This window comes from Microcaecilia unicolor, chromosome 6, assembly GCF_901765095.1.
Source record: "Microcaecilia unicolor chromosome 6, aMicUni1.1, whole genome shotgun sequence".
In the NCBI taxonomy this organism is placed as follows: Eukaryota; Metazoa; Chordata; class Amphibia; order Gymnophiona; family Siphonopidae; genus Microcaecilia; species Microcaecilia unicolor.
Genome location: NC_044036.1, coordinates 243,925,854 through 243,953,834, shown reverse-complemented (window position 1 = coordinate 243,953,834; position 27,981 = coordinate 243,925,854). Strand labels below are relative to the sequence as shown.

Sequence of the window (27,981 nt, the reverse complement as noted above, 5' to 3'; positions counted from 1 at the left end):
TGAAAGTCATAATCTGGGAATTGACTCAGGGAACCTTGGCATGTCATTTTGCAGCACTGCCACTGAGCCTTTGGAGTGGCCCTATAGAGAAGTTCTGATGGAGATTTAATGGGAATGGGAGAAAAATCTCTTCCTTCCATGGATGTAGGTCCATTTAACCTTGGTTATAAATAGAAGAAAGCAAGATTAGGGAGGGGTTCCAACAGAGATGGAAGTTTAGGAAGTGATGAAAACAGACAGACTAAAGGGAAATATTCTGCTGAGTGTATGATATGTGAATTGGAAATTACTTAAACCAGCCTTCTCAGGTTACTCCTGAAGTTTCAATTTCTCATTAGTATGGACATTTTCAGATGATGGAGTGGATTAGAGATAGTTGCATCACACGTGTCCTGAGCTTAGAGGTTAGAACAGCTTCAGATTTTATGACAAGTGGTGGGATTGCTTCCTCTTTTCCCTCTTGTGCAGGCCAATGAGACATTCGCATTCGTGGGGAATGTGACGCACTATGCGCGGGTGTGGCTGAATATGTCCACCGAGATCCGGAACTTCTTGGAGGAGGGGAAGTTGCAGAGACACATTCAGTGGCTACAACAGGTACTTCTAGGAAAAGAAGGAAGAAGGGATAGTGAGGGAGGAAAGTAAAGAGCTACTGAGGTGGGGTCCAAAAAGGTATGTTTCAAAATTTAAGGGAAAGTTGAAGACCTGGTTTCTTCCAACAGACTTGTTATTTGGTTGGATGAGGCAATCTCAGACTGGCAACCTCACTTCTCTCTTTACATTTTCCTTTTTCACCTTCCTTTTATATATTAATTTCTAAGTTGCTTTGATGCATCTTCTGATCTGAAAGGCAGTCTAGCAATGAAGTAGAATAGAATAGAATCTGCTGAAAAAGAAAAATTATTTTATAAATTATTTTTTAAACCATAAATATTGAATGGATTTCATTGCTGAAGAAGGCGAGTGAGCAACCAGTAGTTCTGGCTAGAAATATATAGAGTACAGCCCTTTTAAACTTCAGTCCTTGAACTGAGGTCTTTTAAAAAGTTTTTGGTCTTCTCTCTGTAAAAAGAACTCCTCTTTTTTTCTCCACATATATCTTCCTTTTCACACTGATTTAACAACATCATTTCTCTCAATGGCTTTTTCTGTTTTGCATCCGCCAGTTCACCTCCGACCTGCAGAAGCGCCCCGAACTCCTGAACTTCTCAGACAGTGACATCATCCGCAGTCTCATGAGCAGCAACTTCTCTCTGCCCAATGCAAGCACCCTCATGCAGCAGCTGGACACCATCGATAATGCAGCCTGTGGCTGGATTCAGTTCATGTCTAAGGTCAGAGCAAAGCTGCATTGTCAGACATAAATGCCAATATTTCAAAATGATTGGAGATGCCAAGCACAAAGCAAATTACCCCTTCCTGGACACAATGAAGGAGCTTGCCCTATATTGAGGGTGCTCAGCACCCACTGACACCCACAAAACTGGCTCCTATGTTGTCAGGCTCAAAGTTTCGTAGGAATGAGGTTATGCTCTTTTTCAGCATCCAGTCTATATTGTGTAAAGACTCTCATTCTAGTGCCCAGCATACCCATAAGGAGGCAGTCACAGGGGTAGTTTTCCAGCTGTTTGCACTGGGTCAAAGACCACACGTGCTTTTTACCCAGTGTGTTTGCCCCTTTTGTAAGCACCTACTTTCCCTTTGAAACTGCCACACATACAAAATTATTTGTACTTTTTCTCTGGGTAACTGTTTGCTAGAGAAGTCTGCATAAAGATTTTTCTTCTTTAATTTTTTTCCAACTTTTCCAAATAATACTCTGAACAGCTTACATCTTAATTCTTATATAAATACAATAAGTTCTTGCCTGGAAAAGCTTACAGTCGTGTTTCTGAGACATTGGGAGATAGTGACATATGCAAGTCTATTGATGTAACTACCAAGTCACCCCTTCTCCTTTAATACCATTTATGCATTCACTCTGCCTTCCCTGACCCGAATGCCCCTCTGAAAGTACCTCTTCCTATTGTGAGTGTGTGGGACTTTTTTGCCATGTTGAGGCAAGGCAGTATTCCAGTTGACTAACATGACTTAAACCCTTTTTGTCCCATGTGAGTTGCTTTGAAACTTCATTCTCTATGTGCCTCTCCATTATTGTCAGAAAAGAGTAATTGATAGGCTAGATTCAGCTTCTCTGTAGTGGAAAATTTTCACCCTGATGAATAAAGGGGGATCTATACTGCATAACATGATAGTGTTTGAGCTGTTGACACAATGTCTGTTCCTTCTTCAGATGAAACAGAGACTTAAATTGTTGTAAAGTTCAACTGCAACATCTCTGGCTAATTATTAAATTGATTTTAATGAAGGATTTTATTATCTGCAAAGACTCTAGTCTTTGGAGAGCAATAAAGCTCTCCGAAGTCTGCATGTCATAAACTATGAAGGCAAATCTTAAATTTCTCCAGTACCTTTCAAATTCATCTGAGTCGGTGTCTGAAAATTGCTCTCCTTCAGTATAGCTAAGAGTGTGCACTTTGTTTGGCCTTATGTATGTTATAAGCTGTGCAGAAAGGAGGCATTCCCAGGAGTGTGGTAAGGGCATAGGAGGGAAGTAGCACACATACATTGCATTTTTAAGTTTATGTACTAGAAAGTGTCTGTCCAAAAAGAAGCAAATGTCTGAATATCCGTGGCACATTTCAAAGCGAAAGTATGCACATACTTTGAAAATTGGTGCAAAATTCATGAGTTAAAACTACCCTTTAACTTTGTTCCCCAGCAGAGAATTTGAAAAATGTCTCCAGAGTAATATAACAGATAGTGACAATAAAAGGAACAGTTGTCCCACTGAGTCTACCCTGTTGATCCTGTTTACACTGCTGAGGGTGTTTCCTACTGCCAGCTCTAGAAGTTTGGCTGCCTGTAGGAGATCACTCCAATGTCCATTGTTACTGCAGCCATGGCCCCTTTTACAAAGCAGCAGAAAGGAAGTACCACCGGGCTACTGCAGTAGCCCGGTGGTAGTTCCCATTCCCAGTGCACGTCATAATTGGCGGTGTGTACCTGACAGTAATCGGGCAGTGTTGCACGCTGCCTGGTTAGTGAGGGAGCCCTTACCGCCACCAAGGGCTCTCCCCCGAAATGGCTGCGCCCACAAGACCATTTCCCATAAAAAAGAAAGACCTACCTTTTACCCGCTGCAGTAAAAGGGGGCCTCAGCGCGCATCAAAAACATGCGCCAACGCCAGCGCAGGCCCCATTTTACCGCAGCTTGGTAAAAGGGGCCCCCAAATTCCACCATAACTGATTTTGTAGGGTGCTCATTCAGTGACTCCCAGACAGTTTGTTAAAAGGAGAATCATAGTCTGCCTTGTGTTCTCAGCATCTTCTGGTATTCATGAAGATGTGTAGCCCCACCCTTTCTGGGGATTGTGTTGTGGGCACTTGGCTGCTTATCTTGTGTACAAACATCACTAGAATCTCAGGCCTCAGCTTTTTTCCAGCTTCTAAATGAAGGTGCTCTGTATCTTTCTTGTAGTGGTCGTAAGACAGCAGCCGACCATCTTTCTTCCAGAGCTCAGGATTCAAGTACATTGTGAAGGATCCCTCCCGCTGCTCTCAGGAAAACTCTGGCTTCCGGCCCAGGTTTTCTATATTATATTCCACTTAGGTACAACTCCCTGTAATCCTCCAGGTGTACCCTCCGACCTGAGGTACGTCAGCAGTACTATTCCAGCACAGCTCCCGAGATATCTGCCAGGGAAATTATCCCAGCGGTTTCAAGAATGCAATCCCAAAACAAACAGTTTAGAAAAAGTAGTTTTTAATAATGCAGTTCCAAAAGCAAAGCAGTTCAGGAATCTCCCCAGCTTCAAAAATTCAGTTCATAAACTAACAGGACATGAATCTCAGCAGTCCCAATGATGCAATTCAAAATTAGTAATTCAAAAAGCAAAAAACGTTCCACAAAGAAAAAACAAGCTGTTCAAAGAAAACAAGCACTTCCAAACAGGCAGTTCAAACAAGCAGTTTAGAAATCCCATCAGCAGTTCAGAGACAGAGAGCTCCCAGGGGTCCCCTCCCTCTTCTGGCCAGCTCTATGTCCTGGCTTCCTCCCACTTGACCCCGTCGCTTCCTGGCTCCTCCACGATAGCCACTGCCTTCCCTTGTTTACCAAGACCCCGCACCAAGCAGTTACCTGCTGTTTAAGTCTTTTACCTTTGGATCTTGCCAGAGCTGCAACCTCCATCAGCTCCTCTTGCCTCACCTCCTCCTCCTTTTCTTCCCCCTTCCATTCCATGGGTTCCTCGCCCCACCCATTCTCCAGCTGATCCTCCTCCCCCTGATTAGTTCTGCTTAGAGGCTCCCCCTCCATTCCTGGCCTCCCAACCGTGTCTTGGGTTTCACCTTTACCTGCCGTTCCCTTGGGCTCCACCGGGGGCTGCTGGGATAAGAAGTCTTTGATTCTGTTGTAAGACCTCCTCAAGGGCTGCTGGGAATTGTAGTTTTTACCCTGCCTCCAGCCCTCGGGGGAAAATGATCTATGCCTTCTCCTGACATGCAGAACTCCTGAGCTAAGAATCTGGGTTGTCCCTCCCCTCTGGGCCTTATTTTCTCCTCTGCCGGTACCCCCCCCCCTCTCTGTTCCTTTATCCCCTTCTTCACATACCCCCCCTTAAGTGCTTGCCCCTTACTTGGCCCCTTTCCTCCTGGCCGGGTTCCTCCATCCGTGATAAAGCATCCACATTACCCAATCGCCTACCTGGGCGATGCTCCACTGAGTAACGGAAGGGCTGTAGTGCCAGGTACCACCGCATTAAATGGGCATTGCTATTTTTCATTTGGCTAAGCCACTTCAGGGGCGCATGGTCTGTTACTAGTTTAAATTCCCACCCCTCTAAATAGACCTGGCAGGCTTGAACCGCCCACCGGATAGCTAGACATTCTCTCTCAATGGTTGAATAATTAGTATCATGAGGCAGCAGCTCCTTACTCAGGTACAGTATCGGATGTTCTTCCCCTTGATGTTCCTGAGACAACAGTGCTCCTAGCCCTACCCCTGAGGCATCCGTTTGCAAGATAAAGGCTTTAGAGAAATCAACTGCTTTCAGCTCTGGCTCCTGACACAAGGCTTTTTTCAGGACATCCAACGCCTGTTTCTCCTCCCATCCCCACCTCAACTGGTGCGGGTTCCTACTCTTCAGCATTTCAGTGAGGGGGGTGGACAGGGTGGAAAAGTGGGGAATGAACCTTCGATAATACCCAATAAGTCCTAAAAAACCCCTCAACTGTTTTTTGGTACCGGGTTGGGGAAACTCCTGTATACTTTTGACCTTATCTAAAAGTGGCTGCACCTCCCCTTCACCCACCCTATAACCTAGGTATTTCACCTGACGTTGGGCAAAGTGACACTTTTGGGGGTTCAGCGTTAACCCGGCTTCCCTAAAGGACCTCAGGACCGCCCGTACCCGTGCCACATGGGTTCCCCAGTCCTTACTGTGAATTACCACGTCATCCATGTAGGCTGTGGCGTAGGTTTGATAGGGATCTTAGCACCCGGTCCAGCAGGCGCTGGCAACTAGTTGAGTTTAATCCGAAAGGTAATCGGGTAAACTGGTAGAGCCCTAGGGGAGTACTGAAGGCTGTTTTAGGGTGAGCCTCCTTTGAAAGGTATCTGCCTGTACCCCTTGGTCAAGTCCAGGGTGTTGAGGAAACGGGCCGAACCCAGCCTATCCAATAGTTTGTCTATATGAGGCATAGGATAGGCATCGGTCCTGGAGATAGTGTTAAACTGCCAGAAGTCAATACAGAACCTCAAGGAACCATCAGCCTTAGGCACCAACACCACTGGACTGGACCAGGGGCTATTAGACTCCTCAATGACCCCAAATCCCAGCATTTCCTGTACTACTTGCCTACAGACCTCCTGTCTCTTCTGCAGGGACAACCTATAAGGCCTCTGTCTAATCACCCTCCCCTCCTCCGTTATAATTTCATGCTCTAGAAGCCCCGTCTGTCCTGGACACGGGGTGAGGACATCCCCAAATTCCTCCAAGAGCTGTTTCATCTCCCATTGTTGAGTGGGCTCCAATTGGGAATTAATCTCGGGTACCCCTGGCTGAAAAATATCGTTTATCTGAGGACCTAGCTCCTCCTCAGATTCTTCCCTGGATTGGGCTTGCGGTCCCTCCCTTGCGATCCAGGGCTTCATCATATTCACATGGAAGGTTTGAATTCTTCCCTTTTCACTGGCCACCTCATATGTGAGGGGTCCAAGTCGCCTTCTCATTGTCCAAGGCCCTCTCCACCTACCCTCAAACTTATGGGGTGACGATGACACTAAGATCAAGACTCGGTCCTCTTCCTTAAACTCCCGCCATTGAGTTCCTCGGTCATAATAGGCTTTCTGCCGTTCTTGACTATGCCTCAGATTTTCCCGGGATTACTCCCATAATCTATTGAGCCTCCCTTTCAAGTCCTGCAAGTAGGACACTACTGATTTGTCCACTGACTCTGGAGGGACCCACTGCTCCTTCAAGATGTCCAAGATCCCCCTTGGTCACCTCCCAAACATCAATTCAAAGGGGGATACCCCCAAGGAGGCTTGGACACTTTCCCGACATGCATAAAGCACGAAGGGTGGGAGCTGGTCCCAGTTCTCCTGCTTTGAGCCCAAGCCCCTCTTCAGCATTCCTTTAAACATTTAATTAAACCTCTCCACCATCCCATTAATCTGTGGATGGTAGGCCGAGGTACAAATATGCTTGATCTGGAATGCTTCGCAAACCTGTTGCAACGTGCGGGACATAAAATTTGACCCTCTATCAGTTAACACTTCCCTGGGGAATCCTACCTCACAGAAGATTTTACTTAATTCAGGGGCAATCACCTTGGCGGAGATATTCCTCAATGGCATAGCCCACGGAAAGCGGGTAGCCATATCCATAACTACTAACACATAGTGATACCCTTTTCCTGACTTGGTAACCGGTTCAATAATGTCCACAGCCATACGGGCTATGGGCTGGCCCACTCTGGGCAAGGGACATAGGGGTGTTCGTTGGGGCACCCGGTCCGCTACCTTCTGGCAATTGGGACAGGACTGGCAATACCTCTCCACCTCCTTATAAATGCCCGGCCAGCAGAATCAGTCTAATTCCTGAGTTAGGGTGGCTTGGGTTCCCTTATGCCCCCCAAGGGGGGTGGTTGTGGGCCATCCGTATCAACAAGGGCCTAAATGCCCAGGGTACCACTAGTTGTTTCCCTTTTTCTAGTTTCTCCCAGGTGGGCGGGATTCGGTACAATATTCCCTCTTCTACTAGGAAGCTTGGGGAACTCACCCCTCCCTCTTTGCGAGCACCCTCCCAGGCATACTGCAGGGTAGGGTCGGCTTCCTGTTCCCTAGAAAAATGGGGAAACTGCTCCTTAAGTGACCCCGCATCCCTAAGTAGGTAGCTCTCCCTTTGCACCTGTTCCAAAGCCTCTCTCCTTTCCCTTTGTTCCGCCCTTTTTTTTGTTTTTTCCTTCTGGGTCTTCCCCGGGGCTCCTAGTACCCCCTCCTGGAAAGGGAAAATCTGGGCCAAGCCCGGCTCTGTCTCTGATTCCCCCCGAGCCTGAGCTCGGGTAGTTACCATCACTTCCTTCCTTCCCAAACATTCCGCAAACGGGGGCCAGTCCCTACCCAAGGTCATTTCCTGAGGGAGCCGGGGCACAACAGCCACCGCCACCCTTAGCCTTCCTCATGGGCGTAGACTGGGGGGGGGGGGTGAGGGGGGGCAATGCCCCCCCAAACGATGACGACGACAACAACGATGACTTACCCGGGGCGCCAGTAGTAAAAGAAACAAGCAGGCACGCTCGTCTCCATCTGCTTCCCTGCCCTCTCAGCGTCCTGCCCGAAAGGAAATAACATCAGAAGAAGGCGGGAAGCAGAGAGGGCAGGGAAGCAGATGGAGACGAGCGTGCCTGCTTGCTGCTTTTACAACCCCTGCTCGCTTGATGGAAATTGTACCGATTCAGCTTGGTTTTCTTATGGTCTTAGACTGTGCAGCAGCAGGAGATCTTGGCACTGATGATGAATCCACATCGTCACAAAATGTAGCAGATAGATGAAGCAAGTGGAAGTGCTGGCTCCTATCTAGTCCACTGTAAGGAAGGAAGTCATTTGATAAATCTCTGCTTTCACTCCCCCGCGCAGCCGTCGCCATTCACTCAAAACACAGCAAGCAAACCTGTGAGCTCCTGCATCCACGTTGTCATTCTTTATGGGAGATGCTGCGAAGGGGCCGGGGAGAGGGGGGTGCTGGATAGAATGGTGAAGGGGATGGATAGACACAGGATGGGCAGGGGAGAGAGGGGGGGGGGGAGATGCTGGAGAGAATGGGGAAGGGGATGAATAGAAACAGGATGGGCAGGGGAGAGAGGAGAATTGCTGGACAACAGGGATTGATGGAGGGGACAGGGGAGAGAGGAAATTTGCTGGAGATGGATGGAGGAGAAGGCAGGGGAGAATGGAGAGTTGCTGGACATGGAGCGGAGGGCAGGGGAAGGAGGAGAATTGCTGGACATGGATGGATGGAGGGGAAAGGGGAGATAAGAAAATTTGCTGGATATGGATGGATCATGGAGGAGAGGGCAGGGGAGAATGGAGAGTTGCTGGACATGGATGGATGGAGGGGAGGGCAGGGGAGAGAGGAGAATTGCTGAACATGGATGGATGAATGGAGGGGGCAGGGGACAGAGGACATTTGCTGGATATGGGTGGATGGAGGAGAGGGCAGGGGAGAATGGAGAGTTGCTGGATGGATAGATGGAGGGAGGGGAGAGAAGTCAGGAAGGAGATGCAAATGGATGGAGGGGAGAGAAGAGAGGAGAAATGCTGGACATGGATGGAGTGGAGGGCAGGGAAGAGAGGAGAAATGTTGGACAAGGATGGAGGGAAGGAAAGACAAAGGAAGGAGATGCACATGGATGGAGGGGAAGGGAGAGAGGAGAAATGCTGGACATGGATGGAGGGAAGTGAGGAGAAATGCTGGATATGGATGGAGGGGAAACTGCTGAGTTTAAGGGCTGGTTTGGAACACGTTGAGGGCAGATACTGAAACTCGAGGAAGGATAGGGACAGGGCTACAGATGGTAGACAGGACGCATAAGGACTCAGGAGGATGGTGGACATGGTGAGAGAGAAAATATCAAATGGAAAGAAGACACTGCATAAAACAGAAGACACTGGGACCAAAGTGAATAGAAAAACTAAATGATCAGACAACAAAGGTAGAAAAAAGTATATTGGAATATGTCAGCTTTTTGAAATGTGCATCTGTGATATTTTGCATGCAAGTTTCAATTTTTCTGGTATTGATGCATGCTGAGTCTGACTTCTTGAGTTAACTTTCCAGTTCAGTATTTTGCCTTCATATTTTTTTATTTCTAATTCCTTGTGTCATGTCTGTTGTGTCATGTGTTTTTCATGTGTGATCAAGGTGCAGTATTCTGCTAGCGTGTAGTATTTGCAGTCCTTTTTGTTTTGCTTTTTTTCACGAGGTAGTGTATTGGTGTTTTAGAGCCTGATGTAATTACAGTTCTGCCTTTTCAAGCATAAGGTTGTAGCTCGTCCTGTCCTTGGAATTAGTGCTGTTATGGTTTAGTAAGGATATGAGTGTGTTTTTGCACAAGTTTGTGTATAGCGTTTTGCAGTGGAGAGATTGTGTGTTAGCCTTACTGAGGTGGCACCAAAACATCAGAAAGGGTATAGAGCCTAAATTATGACACACTACCTCTTGAAGGATCTACATATAGAGCCTATGCATTTCTAAGGTCAACACTGGTATGGTATGGGAAAGGGGGTGGGGAAATACTGAGATGAAGAGGGAGTGCTGGGTAAGGAGGAAAGAAGGAAGGAAGGAAGGGAGGGAGAAAGAGCTGGCTTGATATTTCATACATATTCATTATGGTTATTCTCCCAAAAAGACAGCTCTTTTTCCCTTCCTTCCTGCATGTTAGCATATTCATATATATATATATGCAAATGAATATGCTAATATGCTCTGCCCCATCCTTTGCCTCCCCAAATGAAACAGTCAAACTACGCCCATGGCCTTCCTGCAAGCCCCTTGATGCTCACCCTATGGAGTGCATACCGGGTGCTGGCCCCATGGATACATTGGATATTCACCTCTCCCTCATAGGTCTCCCCTTGCTCTCCTTTTTTCGCCCTTATCTTTTCCAACAGCAATCTCGAAATCATAGATTGATCTGCCCTGGAGTCAAGTAGGGCCACCACCGGGATCCCCTCCACCTCCATCTCCTGGGTATAACCTGAATTAACCCTGGGGAAGCTCCGCGAGGTCCACCCCACCCTACCCGGACAGCTACTCCGAAAGTGTCTCTTTTGCCTGCAGCGATAACACAGCCTGTCCTGAGCTCCTCTCCTTTGCCCTTTCCCGAGCCCAAAGACCTTGGGACAGGGAGTGGATAACCCTACCTCAGTTAGTCCACCCTTAACCTTGGGAATAGCAGGCCTTGGGACGCTCGGAGAGATGAGGCTTGCTTCTCCCCTTCCTGGGTCCCTCCCCGGCCTACCCCAGTGTTGGGCCTCCATACAACATTCCAGGCCTAATACTGCCTCCTCCAAGGTCTTGCACCCCCTCCTCACTACCAATACCCTTATATCCCCAGGTACAGACTGTAAGAATTGTTCTAACACCACCTCCTGCAGTATATCTGCAGTTGTACGCCTCTCAGGTTCTAGCCACCTCTTAGCCAGGTCCAACAACTTGGTCCACAGGGCCCTAGGAGATTCCCCTTTGCTCCATTGTGTGGACCTAAATTGTTTCCGATAGGCATGAGCACTCAGCCCATTCCTATCCCTAATAGCATTCCTCAGTTTTATATAATCGGCCGCCTCCGCGGGTGGCAAACCTCGGAAAGCAGCTAGAGCCTCCCCGGACAGGGAAGCAGCCAACCGAAGGGCCCACTGTTCCAGCGGCCACCCCACTGCTCCGGCCACCCTCTCAAAGGCACATAAAAAGTCATCTACATTGTCCTCTTCTGACAAAGCCAGTTCATTGACAAAGGTCCTCCCATACCTCCCTCAGGCTGGCTCTGGCTGTGCTCTCCTGCTCCACCTGAGCTCCCCCTGAGGACTGGGGACCCTCTGCATGAAATCCCGGAACATGTCCAACACCAGTTGCTCCTGGGCCCGAGTGGTCATCAAAGATTCCCCGATCATCTTTTCCGCTAATTCCTGCTTTTTTTGGAATTGTAGCGTCATCCATGAAAAAGCTTCCTTGGGATCCATACCTCTCCTGGGCCACCACCTGTGGGAAAGGAAAACACAGAGACCTGCAAGTGCAGTACTGCTTCTTCAGGTCCCTCCCCCAGGACCCACACTCACCGCCTCCCTTGCCCCTGCCCCTGATTCTGCTTACCAGAACCAGAGACAGGTCTGCGCCTGTCTCTGCGTTGGCTCTCCCCACCTCACTGATGTTTCTTAGCCGCTGCTCCTTTGGACGGGCTCCCCGCCCCTTTCTACGTGGAAGTTCGCTGACCAGATCCCACTGCTACCACCACTTCTGAAGGATCCCTCCACTCCTCTCAGGAAAATTCTGGTTTCCGGCCCAGGTTTTCTATATTATATTCCACTTAGGTACAACTCCCTGTAATCCTCCAGGTGTACCCTCCGACCTGAGGTACGTCAGCAGTACTATTCCAGCACAGCTCCCGAGATATCCGCCAGGGAGATTATCCCAGCGGTTTCAAAAATGCAATCCCAAAACAAACAGTTTAGAAAAAGTAGTTCTTAATAATGCAGTTCCAAAAGCAAAGCAGTTCAGGAATCTCCCCAGCTTCAAAAATTCAGTCCATAAACCAACAGGACATGAATCTCATCAGTCCCAATGATGCAATTCAAAATTAGTAATTCCAAAAGCAAAAAACGTTCCACAAAGAAAAAACAAGCTGTTCAAATAAAATAAGTACTTTCAAACAGGCAGTTCAAACAAGCAGTTTAGAAATCCCATCAGCAGTTCAGAGACAGAGAGCTCCCAGGGGTCCCCTCCCTCTTCTGGCCAGCTCTATGTCCTGGCTTCCTCCCACTTGACCCCGTCGCTTCCTGGCTCCTCCAGGATAGCCACTGCCTTCCCTTGTTTACCAAGACCCCACACCAATGGTTATTTGCTGTTTGAGCCTTTTACCTTTGGAGCTTGCCAGAGCTGCAATCTCCATCGGCTCCTCTTGCCTCACCTCCTCCTCTTTTTCTTCCCCCTTCCATTCCATGGGCTTCTCGCACCACCCATTCTCCAGTTGATCCTCCTCCCCCTGATTAGTTCTGCTTAGAGGCTCCCCCTCCATTCCTGGCCTCCCAACCGTGTCTTGGCTTTCACCTTTACCTGCCGTTCCCTTGGGCTCCACCGGGGGCTGCTGGGATAAGAAGTCTTTGATTCTGTTGTAAGACCTCCTCAAGGGCTGCTGGGAATTGTAGTTTTTACCCTGCCTCCAGCCCTCGGGGGAAAATGATCTATGCCTTCTCCCGACATGCGGAACTCCTTGAGCTAAGAATCTGGGTTGTCCCCCCCTCTGGGCCTTATCTTCTCCTCTGCCGGTACCCCCCCCCCCCCCCCCCCTTCTCTGTTCCCTTATTCCCTTCTTCACAACATCCATGTGAGATTTCATTCATCCTATGGCTAATTCTACTCTTTTTTTTATCTTTATCAATTTTTTAACAAATTTTACAAGCATTAAACTTGTGTTCAGAAACACAGCAAAATATTATTCTACATTATTCTCAGTCATAAATCAATTTAGAATTTAGTTATATTAAGAAAATTAATACATACTTGAGAATATAAGGATTTAAACATAAAAGGAAAATACATTTACGCTTTCTTAGACCTCCAAATGAGAGGGGGGAGTTATGAAATTAGAGAAGTTATCAAAAAGGAATAAAGATCATTAAACAAAGCTGAAAGACCTCCAAAATATTTCATTAACATTATTTCAATTGTTTCAGGTCTAGAAACGATTTTAGTTTTTCCGGTGCATAGAAAGTATATTTTGTTTGTCCCAATTTGACCACACATTTGCATGGATATGCCAAGAAAAAAGATCCCCCAATCTCCATTGTCCTCTGTTTCAAAGCAAGAAAAGATTTCATTTGAATTTTTTAGTCACATCTGGAAAACTCCATACTTTAGCTCCACAGAATCGAATAGACGAATTCCAAAAATAAAGTCTTAAAACTGTGTTGAGGTCCTACTTGAATGCAAAAGAGGCAATCAATGTAGATCTCTCTATTATTTTAACAGAGGATTGCTCTAGTATAGCCGATATATTCTGTAAATCAAGCGATTCATTTTCAGTTCCTCCCATTTCACCTCTACGTTTAGGAATATGATATAACTTGTTTAACTGGTGGTATAGCATCAAGAGGAATCTTTAATGCTTCATTTAGATATCTATGAAAAGTTTCTACTGGGGTTACCCCCAATAGTTTAGGAAAATTTAAGAGGCGTAAATTTAGACGGCGATTAAAGTTTTCCATCTGCTCGATTTTTCTTCGTATCTCACTGTTATCTTTGATTACTATATTTTTAAATTCTTTAAATGAGTCAGCGTCTTTTTGTAATGATGTAACACGTGCAAACATATCTTGTTTCACATTCAACCATAGGCGCCCCGCATAAGAGGCTTGGGGAGGCTAAGCCTCCCCAGCCCAGCTGTGACCTTCCCCGCCTGCCTCTTGCTCCAAATGCCCGAACCCATCCCTCTCTCAGCCCCCCCATGCTGGTGGTCAGAGAGATGCCTGATCATAGGCACCTGAACAAGATGAACCTCCAACTTTAAAGCCTTCAGCAGCAACTAAAACCCAGCCTACCAGCTCTTACTGCAGTGACCAGTCTCGCCCCCTCACGATCTCCAGGCTCTGTAGGCTATTATTTTGCTTCAGGTGCGGCCCGGGCATCTGTCTTCTGTCCGATCGATGGTGGTGCTAATTTGCCTTGATCGCTGTCAGTAGCGACACTGCAGCTAATAAGGCAGGCTGCCTCGGTCTTCCCAGTGATGCCTCCCGCCCTCTTCTGATGCAACTTCCTGTTCCATGTGGGTGGGAGGCATCACTGGGAAGACCGAGGCAGCCTGCCTTAATCGCTTCGGTGCCGCTACCCTCAGCGATCAAGACAAATTAGTTGCACCATCGGACCACAGAGAGGAGAGTGAGAATCAGAGCCGCCGGGAGTTGGGACCGTGAGATTGGGGTGAAAGGAAAGGGGAGAAACGCTGGATTTGTGGAGGGAGGGAGAGGTGCTAGATCTGAGAATGAGAGGATAGATATGGGGGGTGGGGGGTGGGGAGGGAGAGAGAGAGAGAGAGAGAGAGAGAGGATTGATGGAGTGGAAGAAAGTGGGAGATATATTGGAGACCCAAGAGAGAGCAATACTGGACCATGGGTGGGGGAAAGAGGAAGGCATTCAGGCCCCAGAGTAGGAGTGCAGGAGGAAGGAAAGACAGAGAAGAGTGGAAGGTCAGGGAGACCGAGAAGAGGTGCAGGGCATGGAGAAAGCATAGGGAAAGGGACACACAGGGGCAATGCTGGACACAATGGGGTAGGGTAGGGTGGGGAAAGAGCAAGACAGTGAGACACAAGGGGAAGATGCTGAGTGTAATGGGAGGACAGAGTCACTGAGAGGGCAGATGGGACAGGGATACACAGAATGGAGATGCTGGACGGGACCAGTAGGGACACAGAGGGAAGATGAATGGTGGACAAGACAGAAGAAATGTCAAACGGACAGGGGATACTGCAAAAACAGGAAAAGCAGAAAATAGACACTGGACCAGCGTGACTACAAAAATAAAATGCTCAGACAACAAGGAAGAAAGAAGAATTTTATTCTGAATTTATTAATTGAAATATCAGCTTTTGGAAATGTGCATCTGTGATATTTTGCACGTAAATTTCAATTTTTCTAGTATTGCTGCATGCTGAGTCTGACTTCTTGAGGTAACTTTCCAGTTTTGCCTTCATATCTGTTGTGTCATGTGTTTTCCATGCGTGATGAAGATGCAGTATTCTGCCAGCGTGTAGTATTTGCCGGCATTTTTTTTGTTTCATTAGATTGTGTACTGGTGTTTTAGAGCCCGGTGTAATTATAGTGCTGCCTTTCCATGCATAAGGTTGTAGCTCGTCCTGTCCTTGGAATTCGTGCTGTTATGGTTTGGTAAGGTTATGAGTGTGTTTTTGCACAAGTTTGTGTATAGTGTTTTGCAGTGGAGAGATTGTGTGTTGGCCTTACTGAGGTGGTACCAAAACATCAGAAAGGGTGTAGAGCCTAAATCATGACAAACTACCTCTTGAAGGATCTACATATGGTCGTTAATAAAAGGAGCTCATTGTGAACACTATCCACCCTAAAAGGGTGTTTTGTGGCTCTACATGAGAATTGTGATATTATGATCCCTTGTTTCATATTGTTGACGGTCTGCATTTTCCGTATGGGTGGTATATTGGTGTATTAGGGTCTGCCTAGTGTTATGGTACAGTAAGGTTCTGAGTGTGTTTTTGCACAAATTTGTGCATAGTGTTTTACAGTTGAGCGATTGTGGTTAGTATATGCTTTGAGCAACCATTTTATTCTTTGACATATGATACATATCTAATATCTAAATTTAATAAAAGGTATTCATTGTGACTTTTATTTTTACTTATTTTTTTTCTGTGTGTTGTCAATTGTGGATATAAGCTCCACCCCTAACCCCACCCCCTTTAGCCTCCCCAAACATTTGGGCCACCAACTGCCTATGGATTCAACAGTCATTTTCAATTCTTCAAATTTATTATTAAGAATGTGTATGTCACCTTCGGATTTTTGTAGTGTGGCGTCCATACTTTTCAACTTTGCCCAAATCATCTCTAGAGTCACCTCCGTTTTTTTCTCCAAAAAGGAGACAACTCCTTCGGGTCTCGGCGTCTGCTGTTGCAGCCTTAGGTCCTCGCTGGTTGCCGTCTCCAATACACTTCCGGGATTGGAGTGGTTTCCCACTAGGGCTGCTTGTGTCGGCCGGACAAGGTGGATGCATTGAAAGCGATGGTGGTGAGAGGGAGGTTTCACCTCCCGGCAGGGGATCTGCTTCTCCATGTACACCCGCTACGGGATCCTTTCCCTCTTGTGTTTTGGAGGTCCCGGGGAAGCAGCGTTCCAGGCACGGTTGGGCTGGCGAGGAAGGTGAGTTAAGCGGAGGCACTACTCTCAGAATTCCCTTACGCTTACAATGCGGCATATTGGAACAACAAAAATCTTCTTTGCCCAAGAGGTCGGAGCATTCTACTAGACCTCCGGTTCTGCAGCCATCTTGACACGCCCTCGGCTAATTCTACTCTTATTAAAGCCCATATTCTAGATATGTTGGCTTACAGATTTGTTAATAGGTAGGAGGCAGTAATTATGGATGTTTCATGGTCATTGACTTTTTGGTCAGATCACAGTAAGCTGACCTTTATTCTAAATTGGTCAGAATAGGATGTTGGAAGGAATCGTTATGTGCCACCCAGCTCTTAAAACAAGAGGTAAGATGGATGGGGAGTAATTTTGGAATAGGATATGCAAGAGCTCTCTGTTGATCCAATCTGAATCAACTGCTTTTTGTCTCAACGGGATGTGGAGAGAAATTTGATATTAGACAAGGTAGCGCCAGAGAAGCCGAAACATAATTTTAGGAAGAAAGTTTCTCCATGGAATTACTGTAGATTAAGAGGGCCTGTAGAAGATTAGAGAGAAAATGGACCTGATGTAAATCTGATGAAAGTAAACTGCAGTGGTGCAATACAATACGTCAGTATATAGTTTAAAAAAAAACTAAGATCAAATATTATGAAATTTATGTGGGTAGAGCCCAACTGAATTTTAAGAAGCTATTTAGTTTGGTTAATGGCTTGTTAGACACACAGGAGCTAACTGCTGCCTCCCTCAGTTTAGGATTTGGCTGAGTACTTTGAACATAAAGTAGCCACTATAAGAAGAGGATTCATGAACCAGACCATGGACATTGGGGATTATCTTGCTACATGAAGAGATATAGAGAACCATTTGTTAGTTAATAGATCATGGTCATCTTTTACACCACCCTCCAATGATTTGGACAGATACTTCGTAAGCAGGTATTCTAAATCTCATTGTTTATTACATAGTAACATAGTAAATGATGGCAGATAAAGACCTGTATGGTCCATCCAGTCTGCCCAACAAGATAAACTCATTTTACATAGTATGTGATAAATTTTATGTATACCCTAGTTTGATTTGTCTTTGCCATTCTCAGGGCACAGACTGTAGAAGTCTGCCTAGCATTCTTCTAGTACTAAAGGTTCTGAAGCTAATGTCGAAGCCCCTTAAAATTTGCATTCAAGCCCATCCATATCTATTCAGTCACGATCAGGGCGTAGACCGTAGAAGTCTGCCCAGCACCGGTTTTGCTTCCCAGTTACTGGCGTCGCCACCCAATCTCCGCTAAGATTCTGTGGATCCATTCCTGCTAAACAGGATTCCTTTGTGTTTATCCCATGCATGTTTGAGTTCCATTACCATTTTCATCTCCACCACCTCCCGCAGGAGGGCATTCCATGTATCCACCACCCTCTCTGTGAAAAAATACTTCCTGACATTACTCCTGAGTCTGCCCCACTTCAACCTCAATTCATGTCCTCTAGTTCTACCGCCTTCCTGTCTCTGGAAAAGGTTCATTTGCGGATTAATACTTTCAAATATTTGAATGTCTCTATCATGTCACCCCTCTTTCTCCTTTCCTCCAAGGTATACATGTTCAGGTTGGCAAGTCTCTCCTCGTATGGTTTGCAGTGCAAATCCCATACCATTTTTGTAGCTTTTCTTTGCATCGCTTCCAGTCTTTTTACATCTTTAGCAAGATACGGCCTCCTTTTAGATACTTGCCTTAGCTATCTTATAAAGAATGCCTCTGATGTGTTTATACAAAGTCTGAGGAAATGTATTACTTAACGAGGGCAATTCCCAAGGGAGAAGGGTGCTATTATCTTAACCCCTATTCCAAAAAACAGCATGATCACAAGAGATGTAGTTTCTAACTATAGACCTGTGGTTTCCATCCCCTTATTGATAAAGGTGATAGAAGGCATAGTTGCCAAACAACTTATAGCACATCTGATGCATTTTAATTTGAGCAGGAGGATAATGACCCTCCAATTTGATATGTCAAGTGCATTCGACTTGGAGGATCATAGCTTGTTGTGAACCTACTTGACAATATGGGAATTAATGGTAAGGTTCTGACCTGGTTTGTGGGATTTCTGAGCCATAGATGTCAGAAACTTCATCATCAGAGTGGGTCCCAGAATATGGAGTGCTGCAGAGCTTCCCTATTTCACCGTTATTATTTAACATTCTGATGGGCCCATTAGGTCATAAATTGGAATTGAGTGGTTTTAAAACTTTTGTATATGCAGATGATGTAACTAACTGCATGCCCTTTGCTAATTACATTCTCAATGTGTTAAAAAATGTTAAACATGCATTAGATCTGATGGAATCTTGGGCCATGGCTTTTAATTTGAACCTTAACAGGGATAAGATGAAATTCATGGTAATATCAAGCCGTTTCAAACCAAATTCTTCATTGGCCAACTGGAATATCTGTTAGATACGAATATTAAAGTGTTGAGAATATTACTTGATCAACATTTAACTTTTGAGCCACAAGTATCAACTGTAAAGTTCAAAGTATTCAGAACACTCTGGCAGCTGAGAAGGTTAAGCGCTTTCTTCTCAAAAAATGCATTTCGCATCCTGGTTCAGAGCTTTGTTTTGTCCCAGATAGATTATTGCAATCAGCGGCTTATCGAGGTTGGGGCAGTGGGGGTGGCCCGCCCCGGGTGCAGGATGTGAGGGGGTGCTGGCATGGACATCTTCCCCCCCCCCCCCCCCTGACTGGTGCAGTGTTGCTGTCTTCACCCCCTCCCCCCCCGACTGGTGCGGTGTTGCATGGGTGTTCCGTCCCCCCCCCCCCGACTGGTGCGGTGCTGCATGGGTGTTGTCCCCCCCCGACTAGTGTGGTTTCACTCTCCCCCTCCTTGTTCCATGCCCGCCCCACTCTGCAGGTCTTTAAACTTTGAGGCTTCCGACAGGAAACTGGATCCAAGATGGCGACGGTTCGAGTAGCTTAACCGGGCGTGCTTAGGATTTCGCTACAGTTAACTCTAGTGCGAGCGCCTTACCCGTCGTTTGGATGGGGAAGAGGAGAGGCAAAGTCCGGGAGGCTCCCACTGTCCCGGGCGGAACGCCCCAGCTACACCAGACGAAACTGGAACGATTTGAAGTTTTGTCCGGTCCCGATATGGCATCTACTCCTTCTGCCGGAGCTGGCGCTTCAACGCTGGATGACAGTGTAGATGGGGCTTCCCTGAGCCCCATCGAACGTGCGGCGCCCCCACAACCCGGAATAGTTGCTCTCGTTGCAAGCCCTGTCGCCATGGCCCTTGGAGGAGAATTGGATGTACAGGGAGGGAGCCTGCAGGAGAGGTCAACTGGTGCCGATAACTTGGAAAGACCGGGATTGACAGCTGCTCACGTTTTACCTAAAACAATGAGTATCCTGGAGCAAGTTTCTAAGGCCCCTTTACCAGATTTTTCAGTGGGGAAAGTAATGAAACCTGCCGTAGTGACCTTGGAGTCACTGTGGGACTTGACTTCTACACCCCAATCTGCATTGCAAACTTTAATTTTCAAAAATATGGAGACAATTAAAGTTCTTTCAGAGACTGCGTTGAATCAGATACAGACTAGTGAATTCCAAGCCTCTGAGGTTAAGAGACTGTCTGAAAAAACTGAAAAACAAGTAGTAGTAGTAGTAGTAGTAACTTTACTTTAAGACGCCTGGAATATTTAGAAAATCAATCTAAGAGACTGACTTTGCGATTTATAAATTTTCCTAGGTCCCCTTTAGTTGTTCCAATTCAAATGGTTAAAAAATATCTAATAGAGATTCTAGGAATGCCAGAGAATTCATTGCCATCTATAACTAGAGCATGTTACCTTCAAATAGGTGTTAAAACATCAGAAAATTTACAAGAACAAGGTGCAATGAATCTCACTACATTCCTTGAGTCTTCTCTTGAGGTTATAACACAAAGGACTACATTGCTGGTAACCTTTGCGTTGGAAATAGATAGAGACGTAGTGCTCAAACTTTCCTTAAGACATTTGGATTCTCTGTTTATTGGTTCAAAAATTAGAGTTTTTCCTGACTTGTCCAGGGAAACTCAAAAGAGACGCAAGATGTTTTTACTGTTATGACCGAGGGCAGTAGCAATTGGTGCTGATTTTCTGTTGAGATTCCCCTGTATATGCAGAGTAAAATTTCAGCCTAAACAATACCAATTTTTTGACCCTAAACAGTTAGAGGATTTCTTAATAAGCAGAGAAGAGGTTAGTGTACAAGTTTAGTCACATATGTAACACTGTATGGTAGGCTGGAGTGAACCACTCGGGAATTAAGCTACTTTTTGATTTTAATTTCTTTGTGTGCTTAATAACTAAGTATGGAAATTTCTTTTCTTGGATCAATTACCTAACTATGATGGACGATAGTAGAATATTATAGAGTAGTTGATTGTATTCTTATTTTGATGGAAGATTTTCTATTTTGTGTATTATTACTCATAAATGTATATCATGATTGTTAAAAAATTAATAAATAAAGAATTTAAAAAAAAACTTTGAGGCTTCCGGCAGCATCAGCAATGTAAGTGCTGCCTTCGGCCAACCCCAGAAGCCTTCTCTGTACAGCATCCTGCCTACATGGGAAGCTGTATAGACGAGGCTTCCGGGGCAGGCAGAAGGTAGCACTTTCATTGCTGAGACACTGCAGGGGGCTTGGAGTGAGGATTGGGAGAGCGATACCGCACTAATCGGGGGGGGGGGGAGGAGGAAAGAGGGAGAGCGATGCCAGCCAGTCCATAGGGAAAGAGAAAGGGGGGTGGAGAGACGAAGTTGTGATGTGATGCCAGATCTAAGGGGAAGAGGGGGTGGAGAGAGTGGTGCCAGACCTAAGGGTAAAGGGTGGTGGGGAGAGGAAGGAAAGCAATGACAGGGGAATGGGAAAAGGGGGATAGAGAAAGGAGTAAGAGTGATGCCAGATCAAAGGGAAGCTAGAGGGGGAGAGGGGAGAAAGGTGGGACGCATGAGGGAGAGGAGACTGAGAAAAAGCTGGATCAGGGGAGGGGGAGAACGAGATGCAGTATTTTGAAGCAGGGAGAGAGATACTGGCCCTGGGTTTGGAGTGCAGGAGAGAGGGAGAAAGAAGGGCGAGGAACATGGGAAGGGATGGGGACACAGAGGGCAGATGCTGAACATGGGGGAATAGGGACAGAGACACAGAGGGGAGGTTATGGATAGGAGTGAGAAGGAGTAAGAGGGAATGGCAGTGAACATGGAGAGAAAAAGGTCAAATAGACAGGAGATAAGCAGAAGATGGATATGGATGGGGAACAGAGAGAGGAGAGATACAGATGGAGAGAAGGGGAGATGCTATAGTGCATCTTGTACAAAGGAGAGAGGGAGGCACATGCTGGATAGAAGGGAAGGAAAAGGCAGGCAGTGGATGGAAGGGACAGAGAAAGCTGGCAGACTCCATATGGAAAGGGGGAGAGGGCAGATGCAGGATGGAAGAAAGAGAGGGCAGACAGTGGATGGAAGGGGCAGAGAAAGCAGACAGACACTGGACGAAAGGGAGAGAGAAAGAGAGCAGATGCTGGATGGTAGGGAGAGAGTGATGAGGAAAGCAGAAACCAGAGACGACAAAGGCAGAAAAAAATATTGATTTATTTATTTGCTTTACAATAAAGTAGTATTGTAGCTGTGGTGATAAATAGAAAATGAAAATAAGGTGATCTTTTTGTTGGACTAATTTTAATACATTTTTGACTAACTTTCAGAGACCAAAACCTCCATCCTTAGGACAGGACAGGACCGTAACAGCAGTATACAGTACTGACCTGAGGAAGGAGGTTTTGGCCTCTGAAAGCTAATTGAAAAATGTATTAGTAAATGGTATTATCTTATTTTCTATTTTTTGTTTTATTTCTATTTGTTAATTTGTAAAGTGGTGATTGGTATTTGTCAGTTTTTCAAATTTGCGTCTGCTATCTTTATATTTTGCACAGTACTAGGGGACATGCTTCACTGTTTCTGTGGTGTTGCATTGTATGCGGAATCTGGCCTCTTGAGGGTTCAGTTTAATTTTAGTTTGTGGTTACTTATTTTATACTTGGTGAGGATGTATCTGTGTTCTATGTTTATGAAAAAAGACATGGTTTTCTGTTGGCAGGATCATTTTTACTAATGTCTTGTTTAGTTTTACAATGGGTGTATTGATGTTCTAGTGCTCCATGCAATGTTTAAGATGCTGCCTTTCCTAGGTACACCCCTGGTGTGTGACTCATGGATTATTACTAAAATAATATTTTCATATAGAGAAGGGGGTGTTAAAAATGATCTGCCCCGGGGTTTCAGATATGCTAGGTACGCCACTGATTGCAATGCTGTATATATTGGATGTAAATATATTATTTTTAAAAATTGCAATCAGTGCATAATACCACTGCACGATTAATTTGTGGAGGGTCACGATATGATCATGTTATCTCTCTGTTGCTACTTTTACATTGGTTACCAGTTAGAGCTAGGGTGGTTTTGTAAAATCTGTATGTTTGTTTATCTTATACTTTATGGTATGGCTCCAAGTTATATGCCACTTCGCAATGCTACTGAATAGGTGAGAGCCTATCTTTTCCTCCATTTTTCCAGTTGCAAAGGAGTGGTTTATAAATCAGCTCATGCTGCAGGTTTTCAGTATAATGCTTTGCATAAAGATATTCACTATGATTCCTGATATGAGAAGCTTCTGTTTTATTAAAAAAAATTAATATAATGTAACATCTTAATCATAATTATGTACTTTTGAACTGTATTTATGATCTTTTGTTTAATCTATGCAAGCCACATAGAACCAAATTGATATTTGGATTTTTGTGGGATATAAATCCAATTAAATGAAAATGATGGATCCTGTTGTGCAGGAATGCAGCCAAACTTTGCAGGAGGATCTCAATAATATTTCTTCCTGTTTTTCTCCTCTCAGGTGAGCGTGGACATCTTCAAGGGCTTTCCTAATGAAGAGAGTATAGTGAATTACACACTAAACCAGGCTTACCAGGATAATGTCACAGTGTTTGCCAGTAGGTCTTTCATTCCCTTATCTCCTTTTCCAGTCTACTTGTATATGCTTCTCCTATTCAACCTTCCATTCTTCTCTAGTATTATCCTCTCTCCATATTTTCCCCTCTTGTGTGTCTCAGCTTTCTGAAAGAGAAATCAGTTACTGTTGATTCCCCGTGTTTATAAAACAGAAATGCTTAGGAATTCTCTCCCTGCAACTTTGCACAAACAGATGAACTATATGTAGTTTTACCGTTCAGTAAAAATGTGATTGTTCAGGAAATACTATAATTAGCACAATCATTTAAGTTGCAGTAAATTTGATTTATGCAGTTCTGTGTGATAATGTGAATCTTAGTCATAATTGTGTGAATTTTAGTTGTAATTCATAATAATTGCCTTGACTTTGTTATCCACCTTTAGTTTTTTGGGTTTTTTTTTTTTTTGCTAAGCCAACTATGAAATTAAATTAAGTTAAATTGAAAGGCTGCTACAGATGTGCCTGATTTAATGTGAGGGGTATCTGCCTGCGACTTTGGCCTGCTGCTCATATTTCTTCACCCTGTCTCCCATTCTCTGTTCTGGCATAGGGAGGACTGATCTAAATATGTCTCGGCCTGCTTTGACACCCTTTTGGTGCTTTATTCCTTAGGTGTGATCTTCCAGACCCAAGATAATGGTAAGCTGCCTCCACACGTGTTGTACAAAATCCGACAGAATTCTAGTTTCACGGAGAAGACCAATGAAATCCGACGGGCATATTGGAGGCCAGGTCCCAACACGGGCGGGCGCTTCTACTTTCTATATGGCTTTGTTTGGATCCAGGGTGAGTTGTTGACTGCCAAGATAGGGGAAGACTAGTGTTAAGTACAGGAAATTAATGCTGTTCAACATCCTGCTCTATAAAGAAACAATATACACATTAAGACTCCAGAATTATATTACAAATACAACTTTTATTGCATCTATGTGTCTTTACAAATCAAATGATACATCTACAAAAACATATAAATACACCACAATTCATTCACCATTCACACTTCACCAGCGATAACAACCAGTGCAAAGTAAATGTCTTTAAACATCATAAATGTAATTCATGCAATATGGCTACTATAGTGCACAAATACCCATCAACAAATGTCCATCAAAAATGAACTGGCACTTATCTTCTTATGTACTGTTCTTTCTGTGAGTGCATTCAATAACGCTGATCCTGAGTTCATATGGCACAAAGCATACCCTTGCTTGTGCTCCACAGGCAGAGTGACTCACAGCAGTCTAAATCAGCCACTGCATTCATTAACGCTCAAAATGAATACATCTGCTGAACTCGAATAGTACATTGCCAGTTTTCAGCTTTTACAACCAGTTGCAGCTCACGGGTGAAGGGTGACTAAAACCACCTTCAAGGCAGATGTGCTTTTCATATTTACCACAATTCCCCAATGCTGGACCTCATTTCAGTACTCTTCCTCAAGAGGAATCATCTTTTCACCTACAACATTATAATAGTATTCTTATCACCATCTTAACCAAACCTTAACAAACAATATCACTTCAAAATTACCCAAAGTACATATCACTTACTATCATTCTTCTGAGTGGCTGCTTGCCAGGTGGGAACTCGCATGAGCGAGGGTCGAAAGCCGCACCACTGAACTTTACGTCATGGGCGTGAGCTTCTCAATTTAAATGCCAGACAATACTGACTGCGCCCAGTACTATTTAAAGGCATAGATTATTATACCCATTCCACCTCTTGATTAAGGCCATACAGGGCCACCATCCCACAAGTGAAAATGTATCGTTGCTCATTTATGAGCAACCGAGCACTAATGTCTCCCCCTCTGCTGAGGGGAGGAACCTGTGTCAATATAACACAGCGGAGCTTATCAGTCGAGTGATTGCATGCCCTCCAATGGGCCACCAGAGGGGCTTCTAATTTATTATGACGTATATTGCTGATATGCTCAGCCAGCCTGTTCTTCAATTGCCTCTTGGTGTGCCCAATGTAATATAGATCACACGGGCATGCAATACAGTATATTACACGTTCGCTGGTACAAGACGTATTATGTCTCAACAAAAAATGTCTATTAGTGCAGAGGATGGTAATCATATTGGCGAAACTACTATCAAACCAAAACCTTAACCCATACATTTACGCAGATGATGTAACGATCTATATTCCATTTAATCAAGATCTAAAGGAAATCTCCAATGATATCGACCAAAGCCTACACATCATGCACACATGGGCGGACGCATTCAAGTTGAAACTCAATGCTGAGAAAACCCAATGCCTAGTACTCACCTCGCAATACAACACGAACAAATTCACCACCATTGACACACCAAAACTGAATCTTCCAATCTCGGACACCCTAAATATTCTTGGAGTTACCATTGATCGACACCTAACACTTGAGAGTCACGCGAAAAACACAACCAAGAAGATATTCTACTCAATGTGGAAATTAAAAAGAGTAAGACCTTTCTACCCAAGAACCGTCTTCCGCAACTTGGTGTAATCAATGGTACTCAGTCATCTAGATTACTGCAACGCACTCTACGCCGGCTGCAAAGAGCAAATAATCAAGAAACTTCAGACAGCTCAGAATACTGCAGCCAGGCTCATATTTCGGTAAAACAAAATACGAAAGCGCTAAACCCCTACGAGAAAAACTACACTGGCTCCCACTCAAAGAACGTATCATGTTCAAAATATGCACCCTAGTTCACAAAATCATTCACGGAGACGCACCAACCTACATGTCAGACCTAATAGACTTACCACCCAGGAATGCTAAAAAATCATCCCGTACATTCCTTAATCTTCACTTCCCAAATTGTAAAGATCTTAAATATAAACTAACGCATGCGTCAACCTTCTCCTACCTGAGCACACAATTTTGGAATGCGTTGCCGCAAAACCTAAAGACGATCTATGAACAAGCCAACTTCCGAAGTCTACTGAAGACCCATCTCTTCAACAAGGCATACAACAAGGATCAACAAATATGAACTCCTGTACACATACCCAAAACTGCCCTTACAATATTTGCTTGCCAAACCACTATCATGTTTTTTTCATTATTACTAAATGCACATTTTCTATTTAATTCTTATATAATTCTTAATTATTTCTTACTATGATTGCTTGCTAAAATACTATCATGTTTTACCATTATCATGTTACCCAAAGTCCTTCTGTTATACTAAATGCATACTTCTCATGTATTCTCACTATTCATGATGTATTGTAAGCCACATTGAGCCTGCAAAGAGGTGGGAAAATGTGGGATACAAATGCAACATATAAATAAATAAATATTGGTGTCACGGGAATACTGGCAGTATACGCACCTACTACAAGGGGAGTGCCTACCACTGCCCGTATCTTTTCTAGGTCTTTTTAATAATTCTCCTATATTAGATTGACGTTTGTAAGCCACCTTTGGGTGCTCGCTGAACTCAGGGTGCACTGCTAAAACGTGCCAGCATTTATGTATGATCGAGCAGATACCTGCAGCTTTGTGAGAAAATGGAATGACACAGGCCATAGTGTTTTGAGGGGCTTTGTGCCTGGGTAAAAATAACCACGGACGATAGGCATACAGGGCTCTTTTAAAAGCATTCCTGAGGACCCTCATGGGATATCCACGGGCTATAAATCTGTCTATCATGGCTGCCGCTTGTTTTTTAAAATCAGCCGTGGAGGAACATAAACGGCGAAGTCGCAAAAATTGACTGACAGGAACACCCCTCTTCAAAGCATCTATAGATCTAACGATTTTTATATCTAAAAAATCGATCTCCACTTGATTTATCCTCGAAGTAAACTTAATATGAAAATCAGCCATGTTAAGAGCCTCCATGAAGGTCTTCAGTTTGCTCAACGGGCCACGCCAAAACAAGATAACATCGTCAATGTATCTTTTCCACATGACTACATATTTATATAAAGAAGAAGTATACACGCATTGCTTTTCAAACTGGGTCATATAAAGGCATGCCAATGAGGGCGCTATAGTCGCCCCCATCGCCACACCTTGAACTTGTTCATAGAATCGGTCACAAAATTCAGAATAATTGAGACAAATTACTAGTGCCAACAGTTTTTTTTAACACTTCAGTTTTTTGATCAGGTAAGTGTATCTCAGCAAAATGATTACAGGCCAATTCTATGGCCTTATCCTATGACCCTATGACTCTATGACCCCTCGTTACCTCTCCTCTCTCATTTCTCCCTACATTCCTCCCCGTGAACTCCGCTCTCTGAGCAAGTCTCTCTTGTCGCCCCCTTCTCCTCCACCGCTAACTCCAGACTTCGTTCCTTTTATCTTGCTGCACCTTATGCCTTGAACCGTCTTCCCGAGCCCATACGTCTAGCTCCATCTCTACCTGTTTTTAAATCTATGCTGAAGGCTCATCTTTTCACTGCTGCCTTTGGCTCCTAGCCGCTACTAATTTGCCCTCCTCTTCCCCTATTCCTCTTTACCCTGTAATTCCCTTGCCCGTAATGTCTTGTCTGTCTGTTTTACCTAGATTGTAAGCTCTTTGAGCAGGGACTGTCTCTCTCTGTCAAATGTTCAGCGCCGCGTTCTCCAGCAACGAATTCCAGAGTTTAATCATGCGTTGGGTGAAGAAACATTTTCTCCGATTTGTTTTAAATTTATTACATTGTAGTTTCATCGCATGCCCCTAGTCCTAGTATTTTTGGAAAGCATGAACA

General features: G+C 44.8%; 1 protein-coding gene across 1 annotated transcript in view; it reads left to right on the top strand.

Annotated features, from left to right (window-relative positions):
* The window catches only part of ABCA2 (ATP binding cassette subfamily A member 2), a 689,232-nt gene that overhangs the window by 336,875 nt on the left and 324,376 nt on the right, over positions 1-27,981 (top strand). Inside the window, exons 16-19 of the mRNA XM_030206813.1 lie at positions 469-597; positions 1,167-1,334; positions 23,167-23,263; positions 23,896-24,069. Of these exons, the coding sequence (XP_030062673.1) occupies positions 469-597; positions 1,167-1,334; positions 23,167-23,263; positions 23,896-24,069 (568 nt within the window). The remainder of the gene's footprint in view (positions 1-468; positions 598-1,166; positions 1,335-23,166; positions 23,264-23,895; positions 24,070-27,981) is intronic.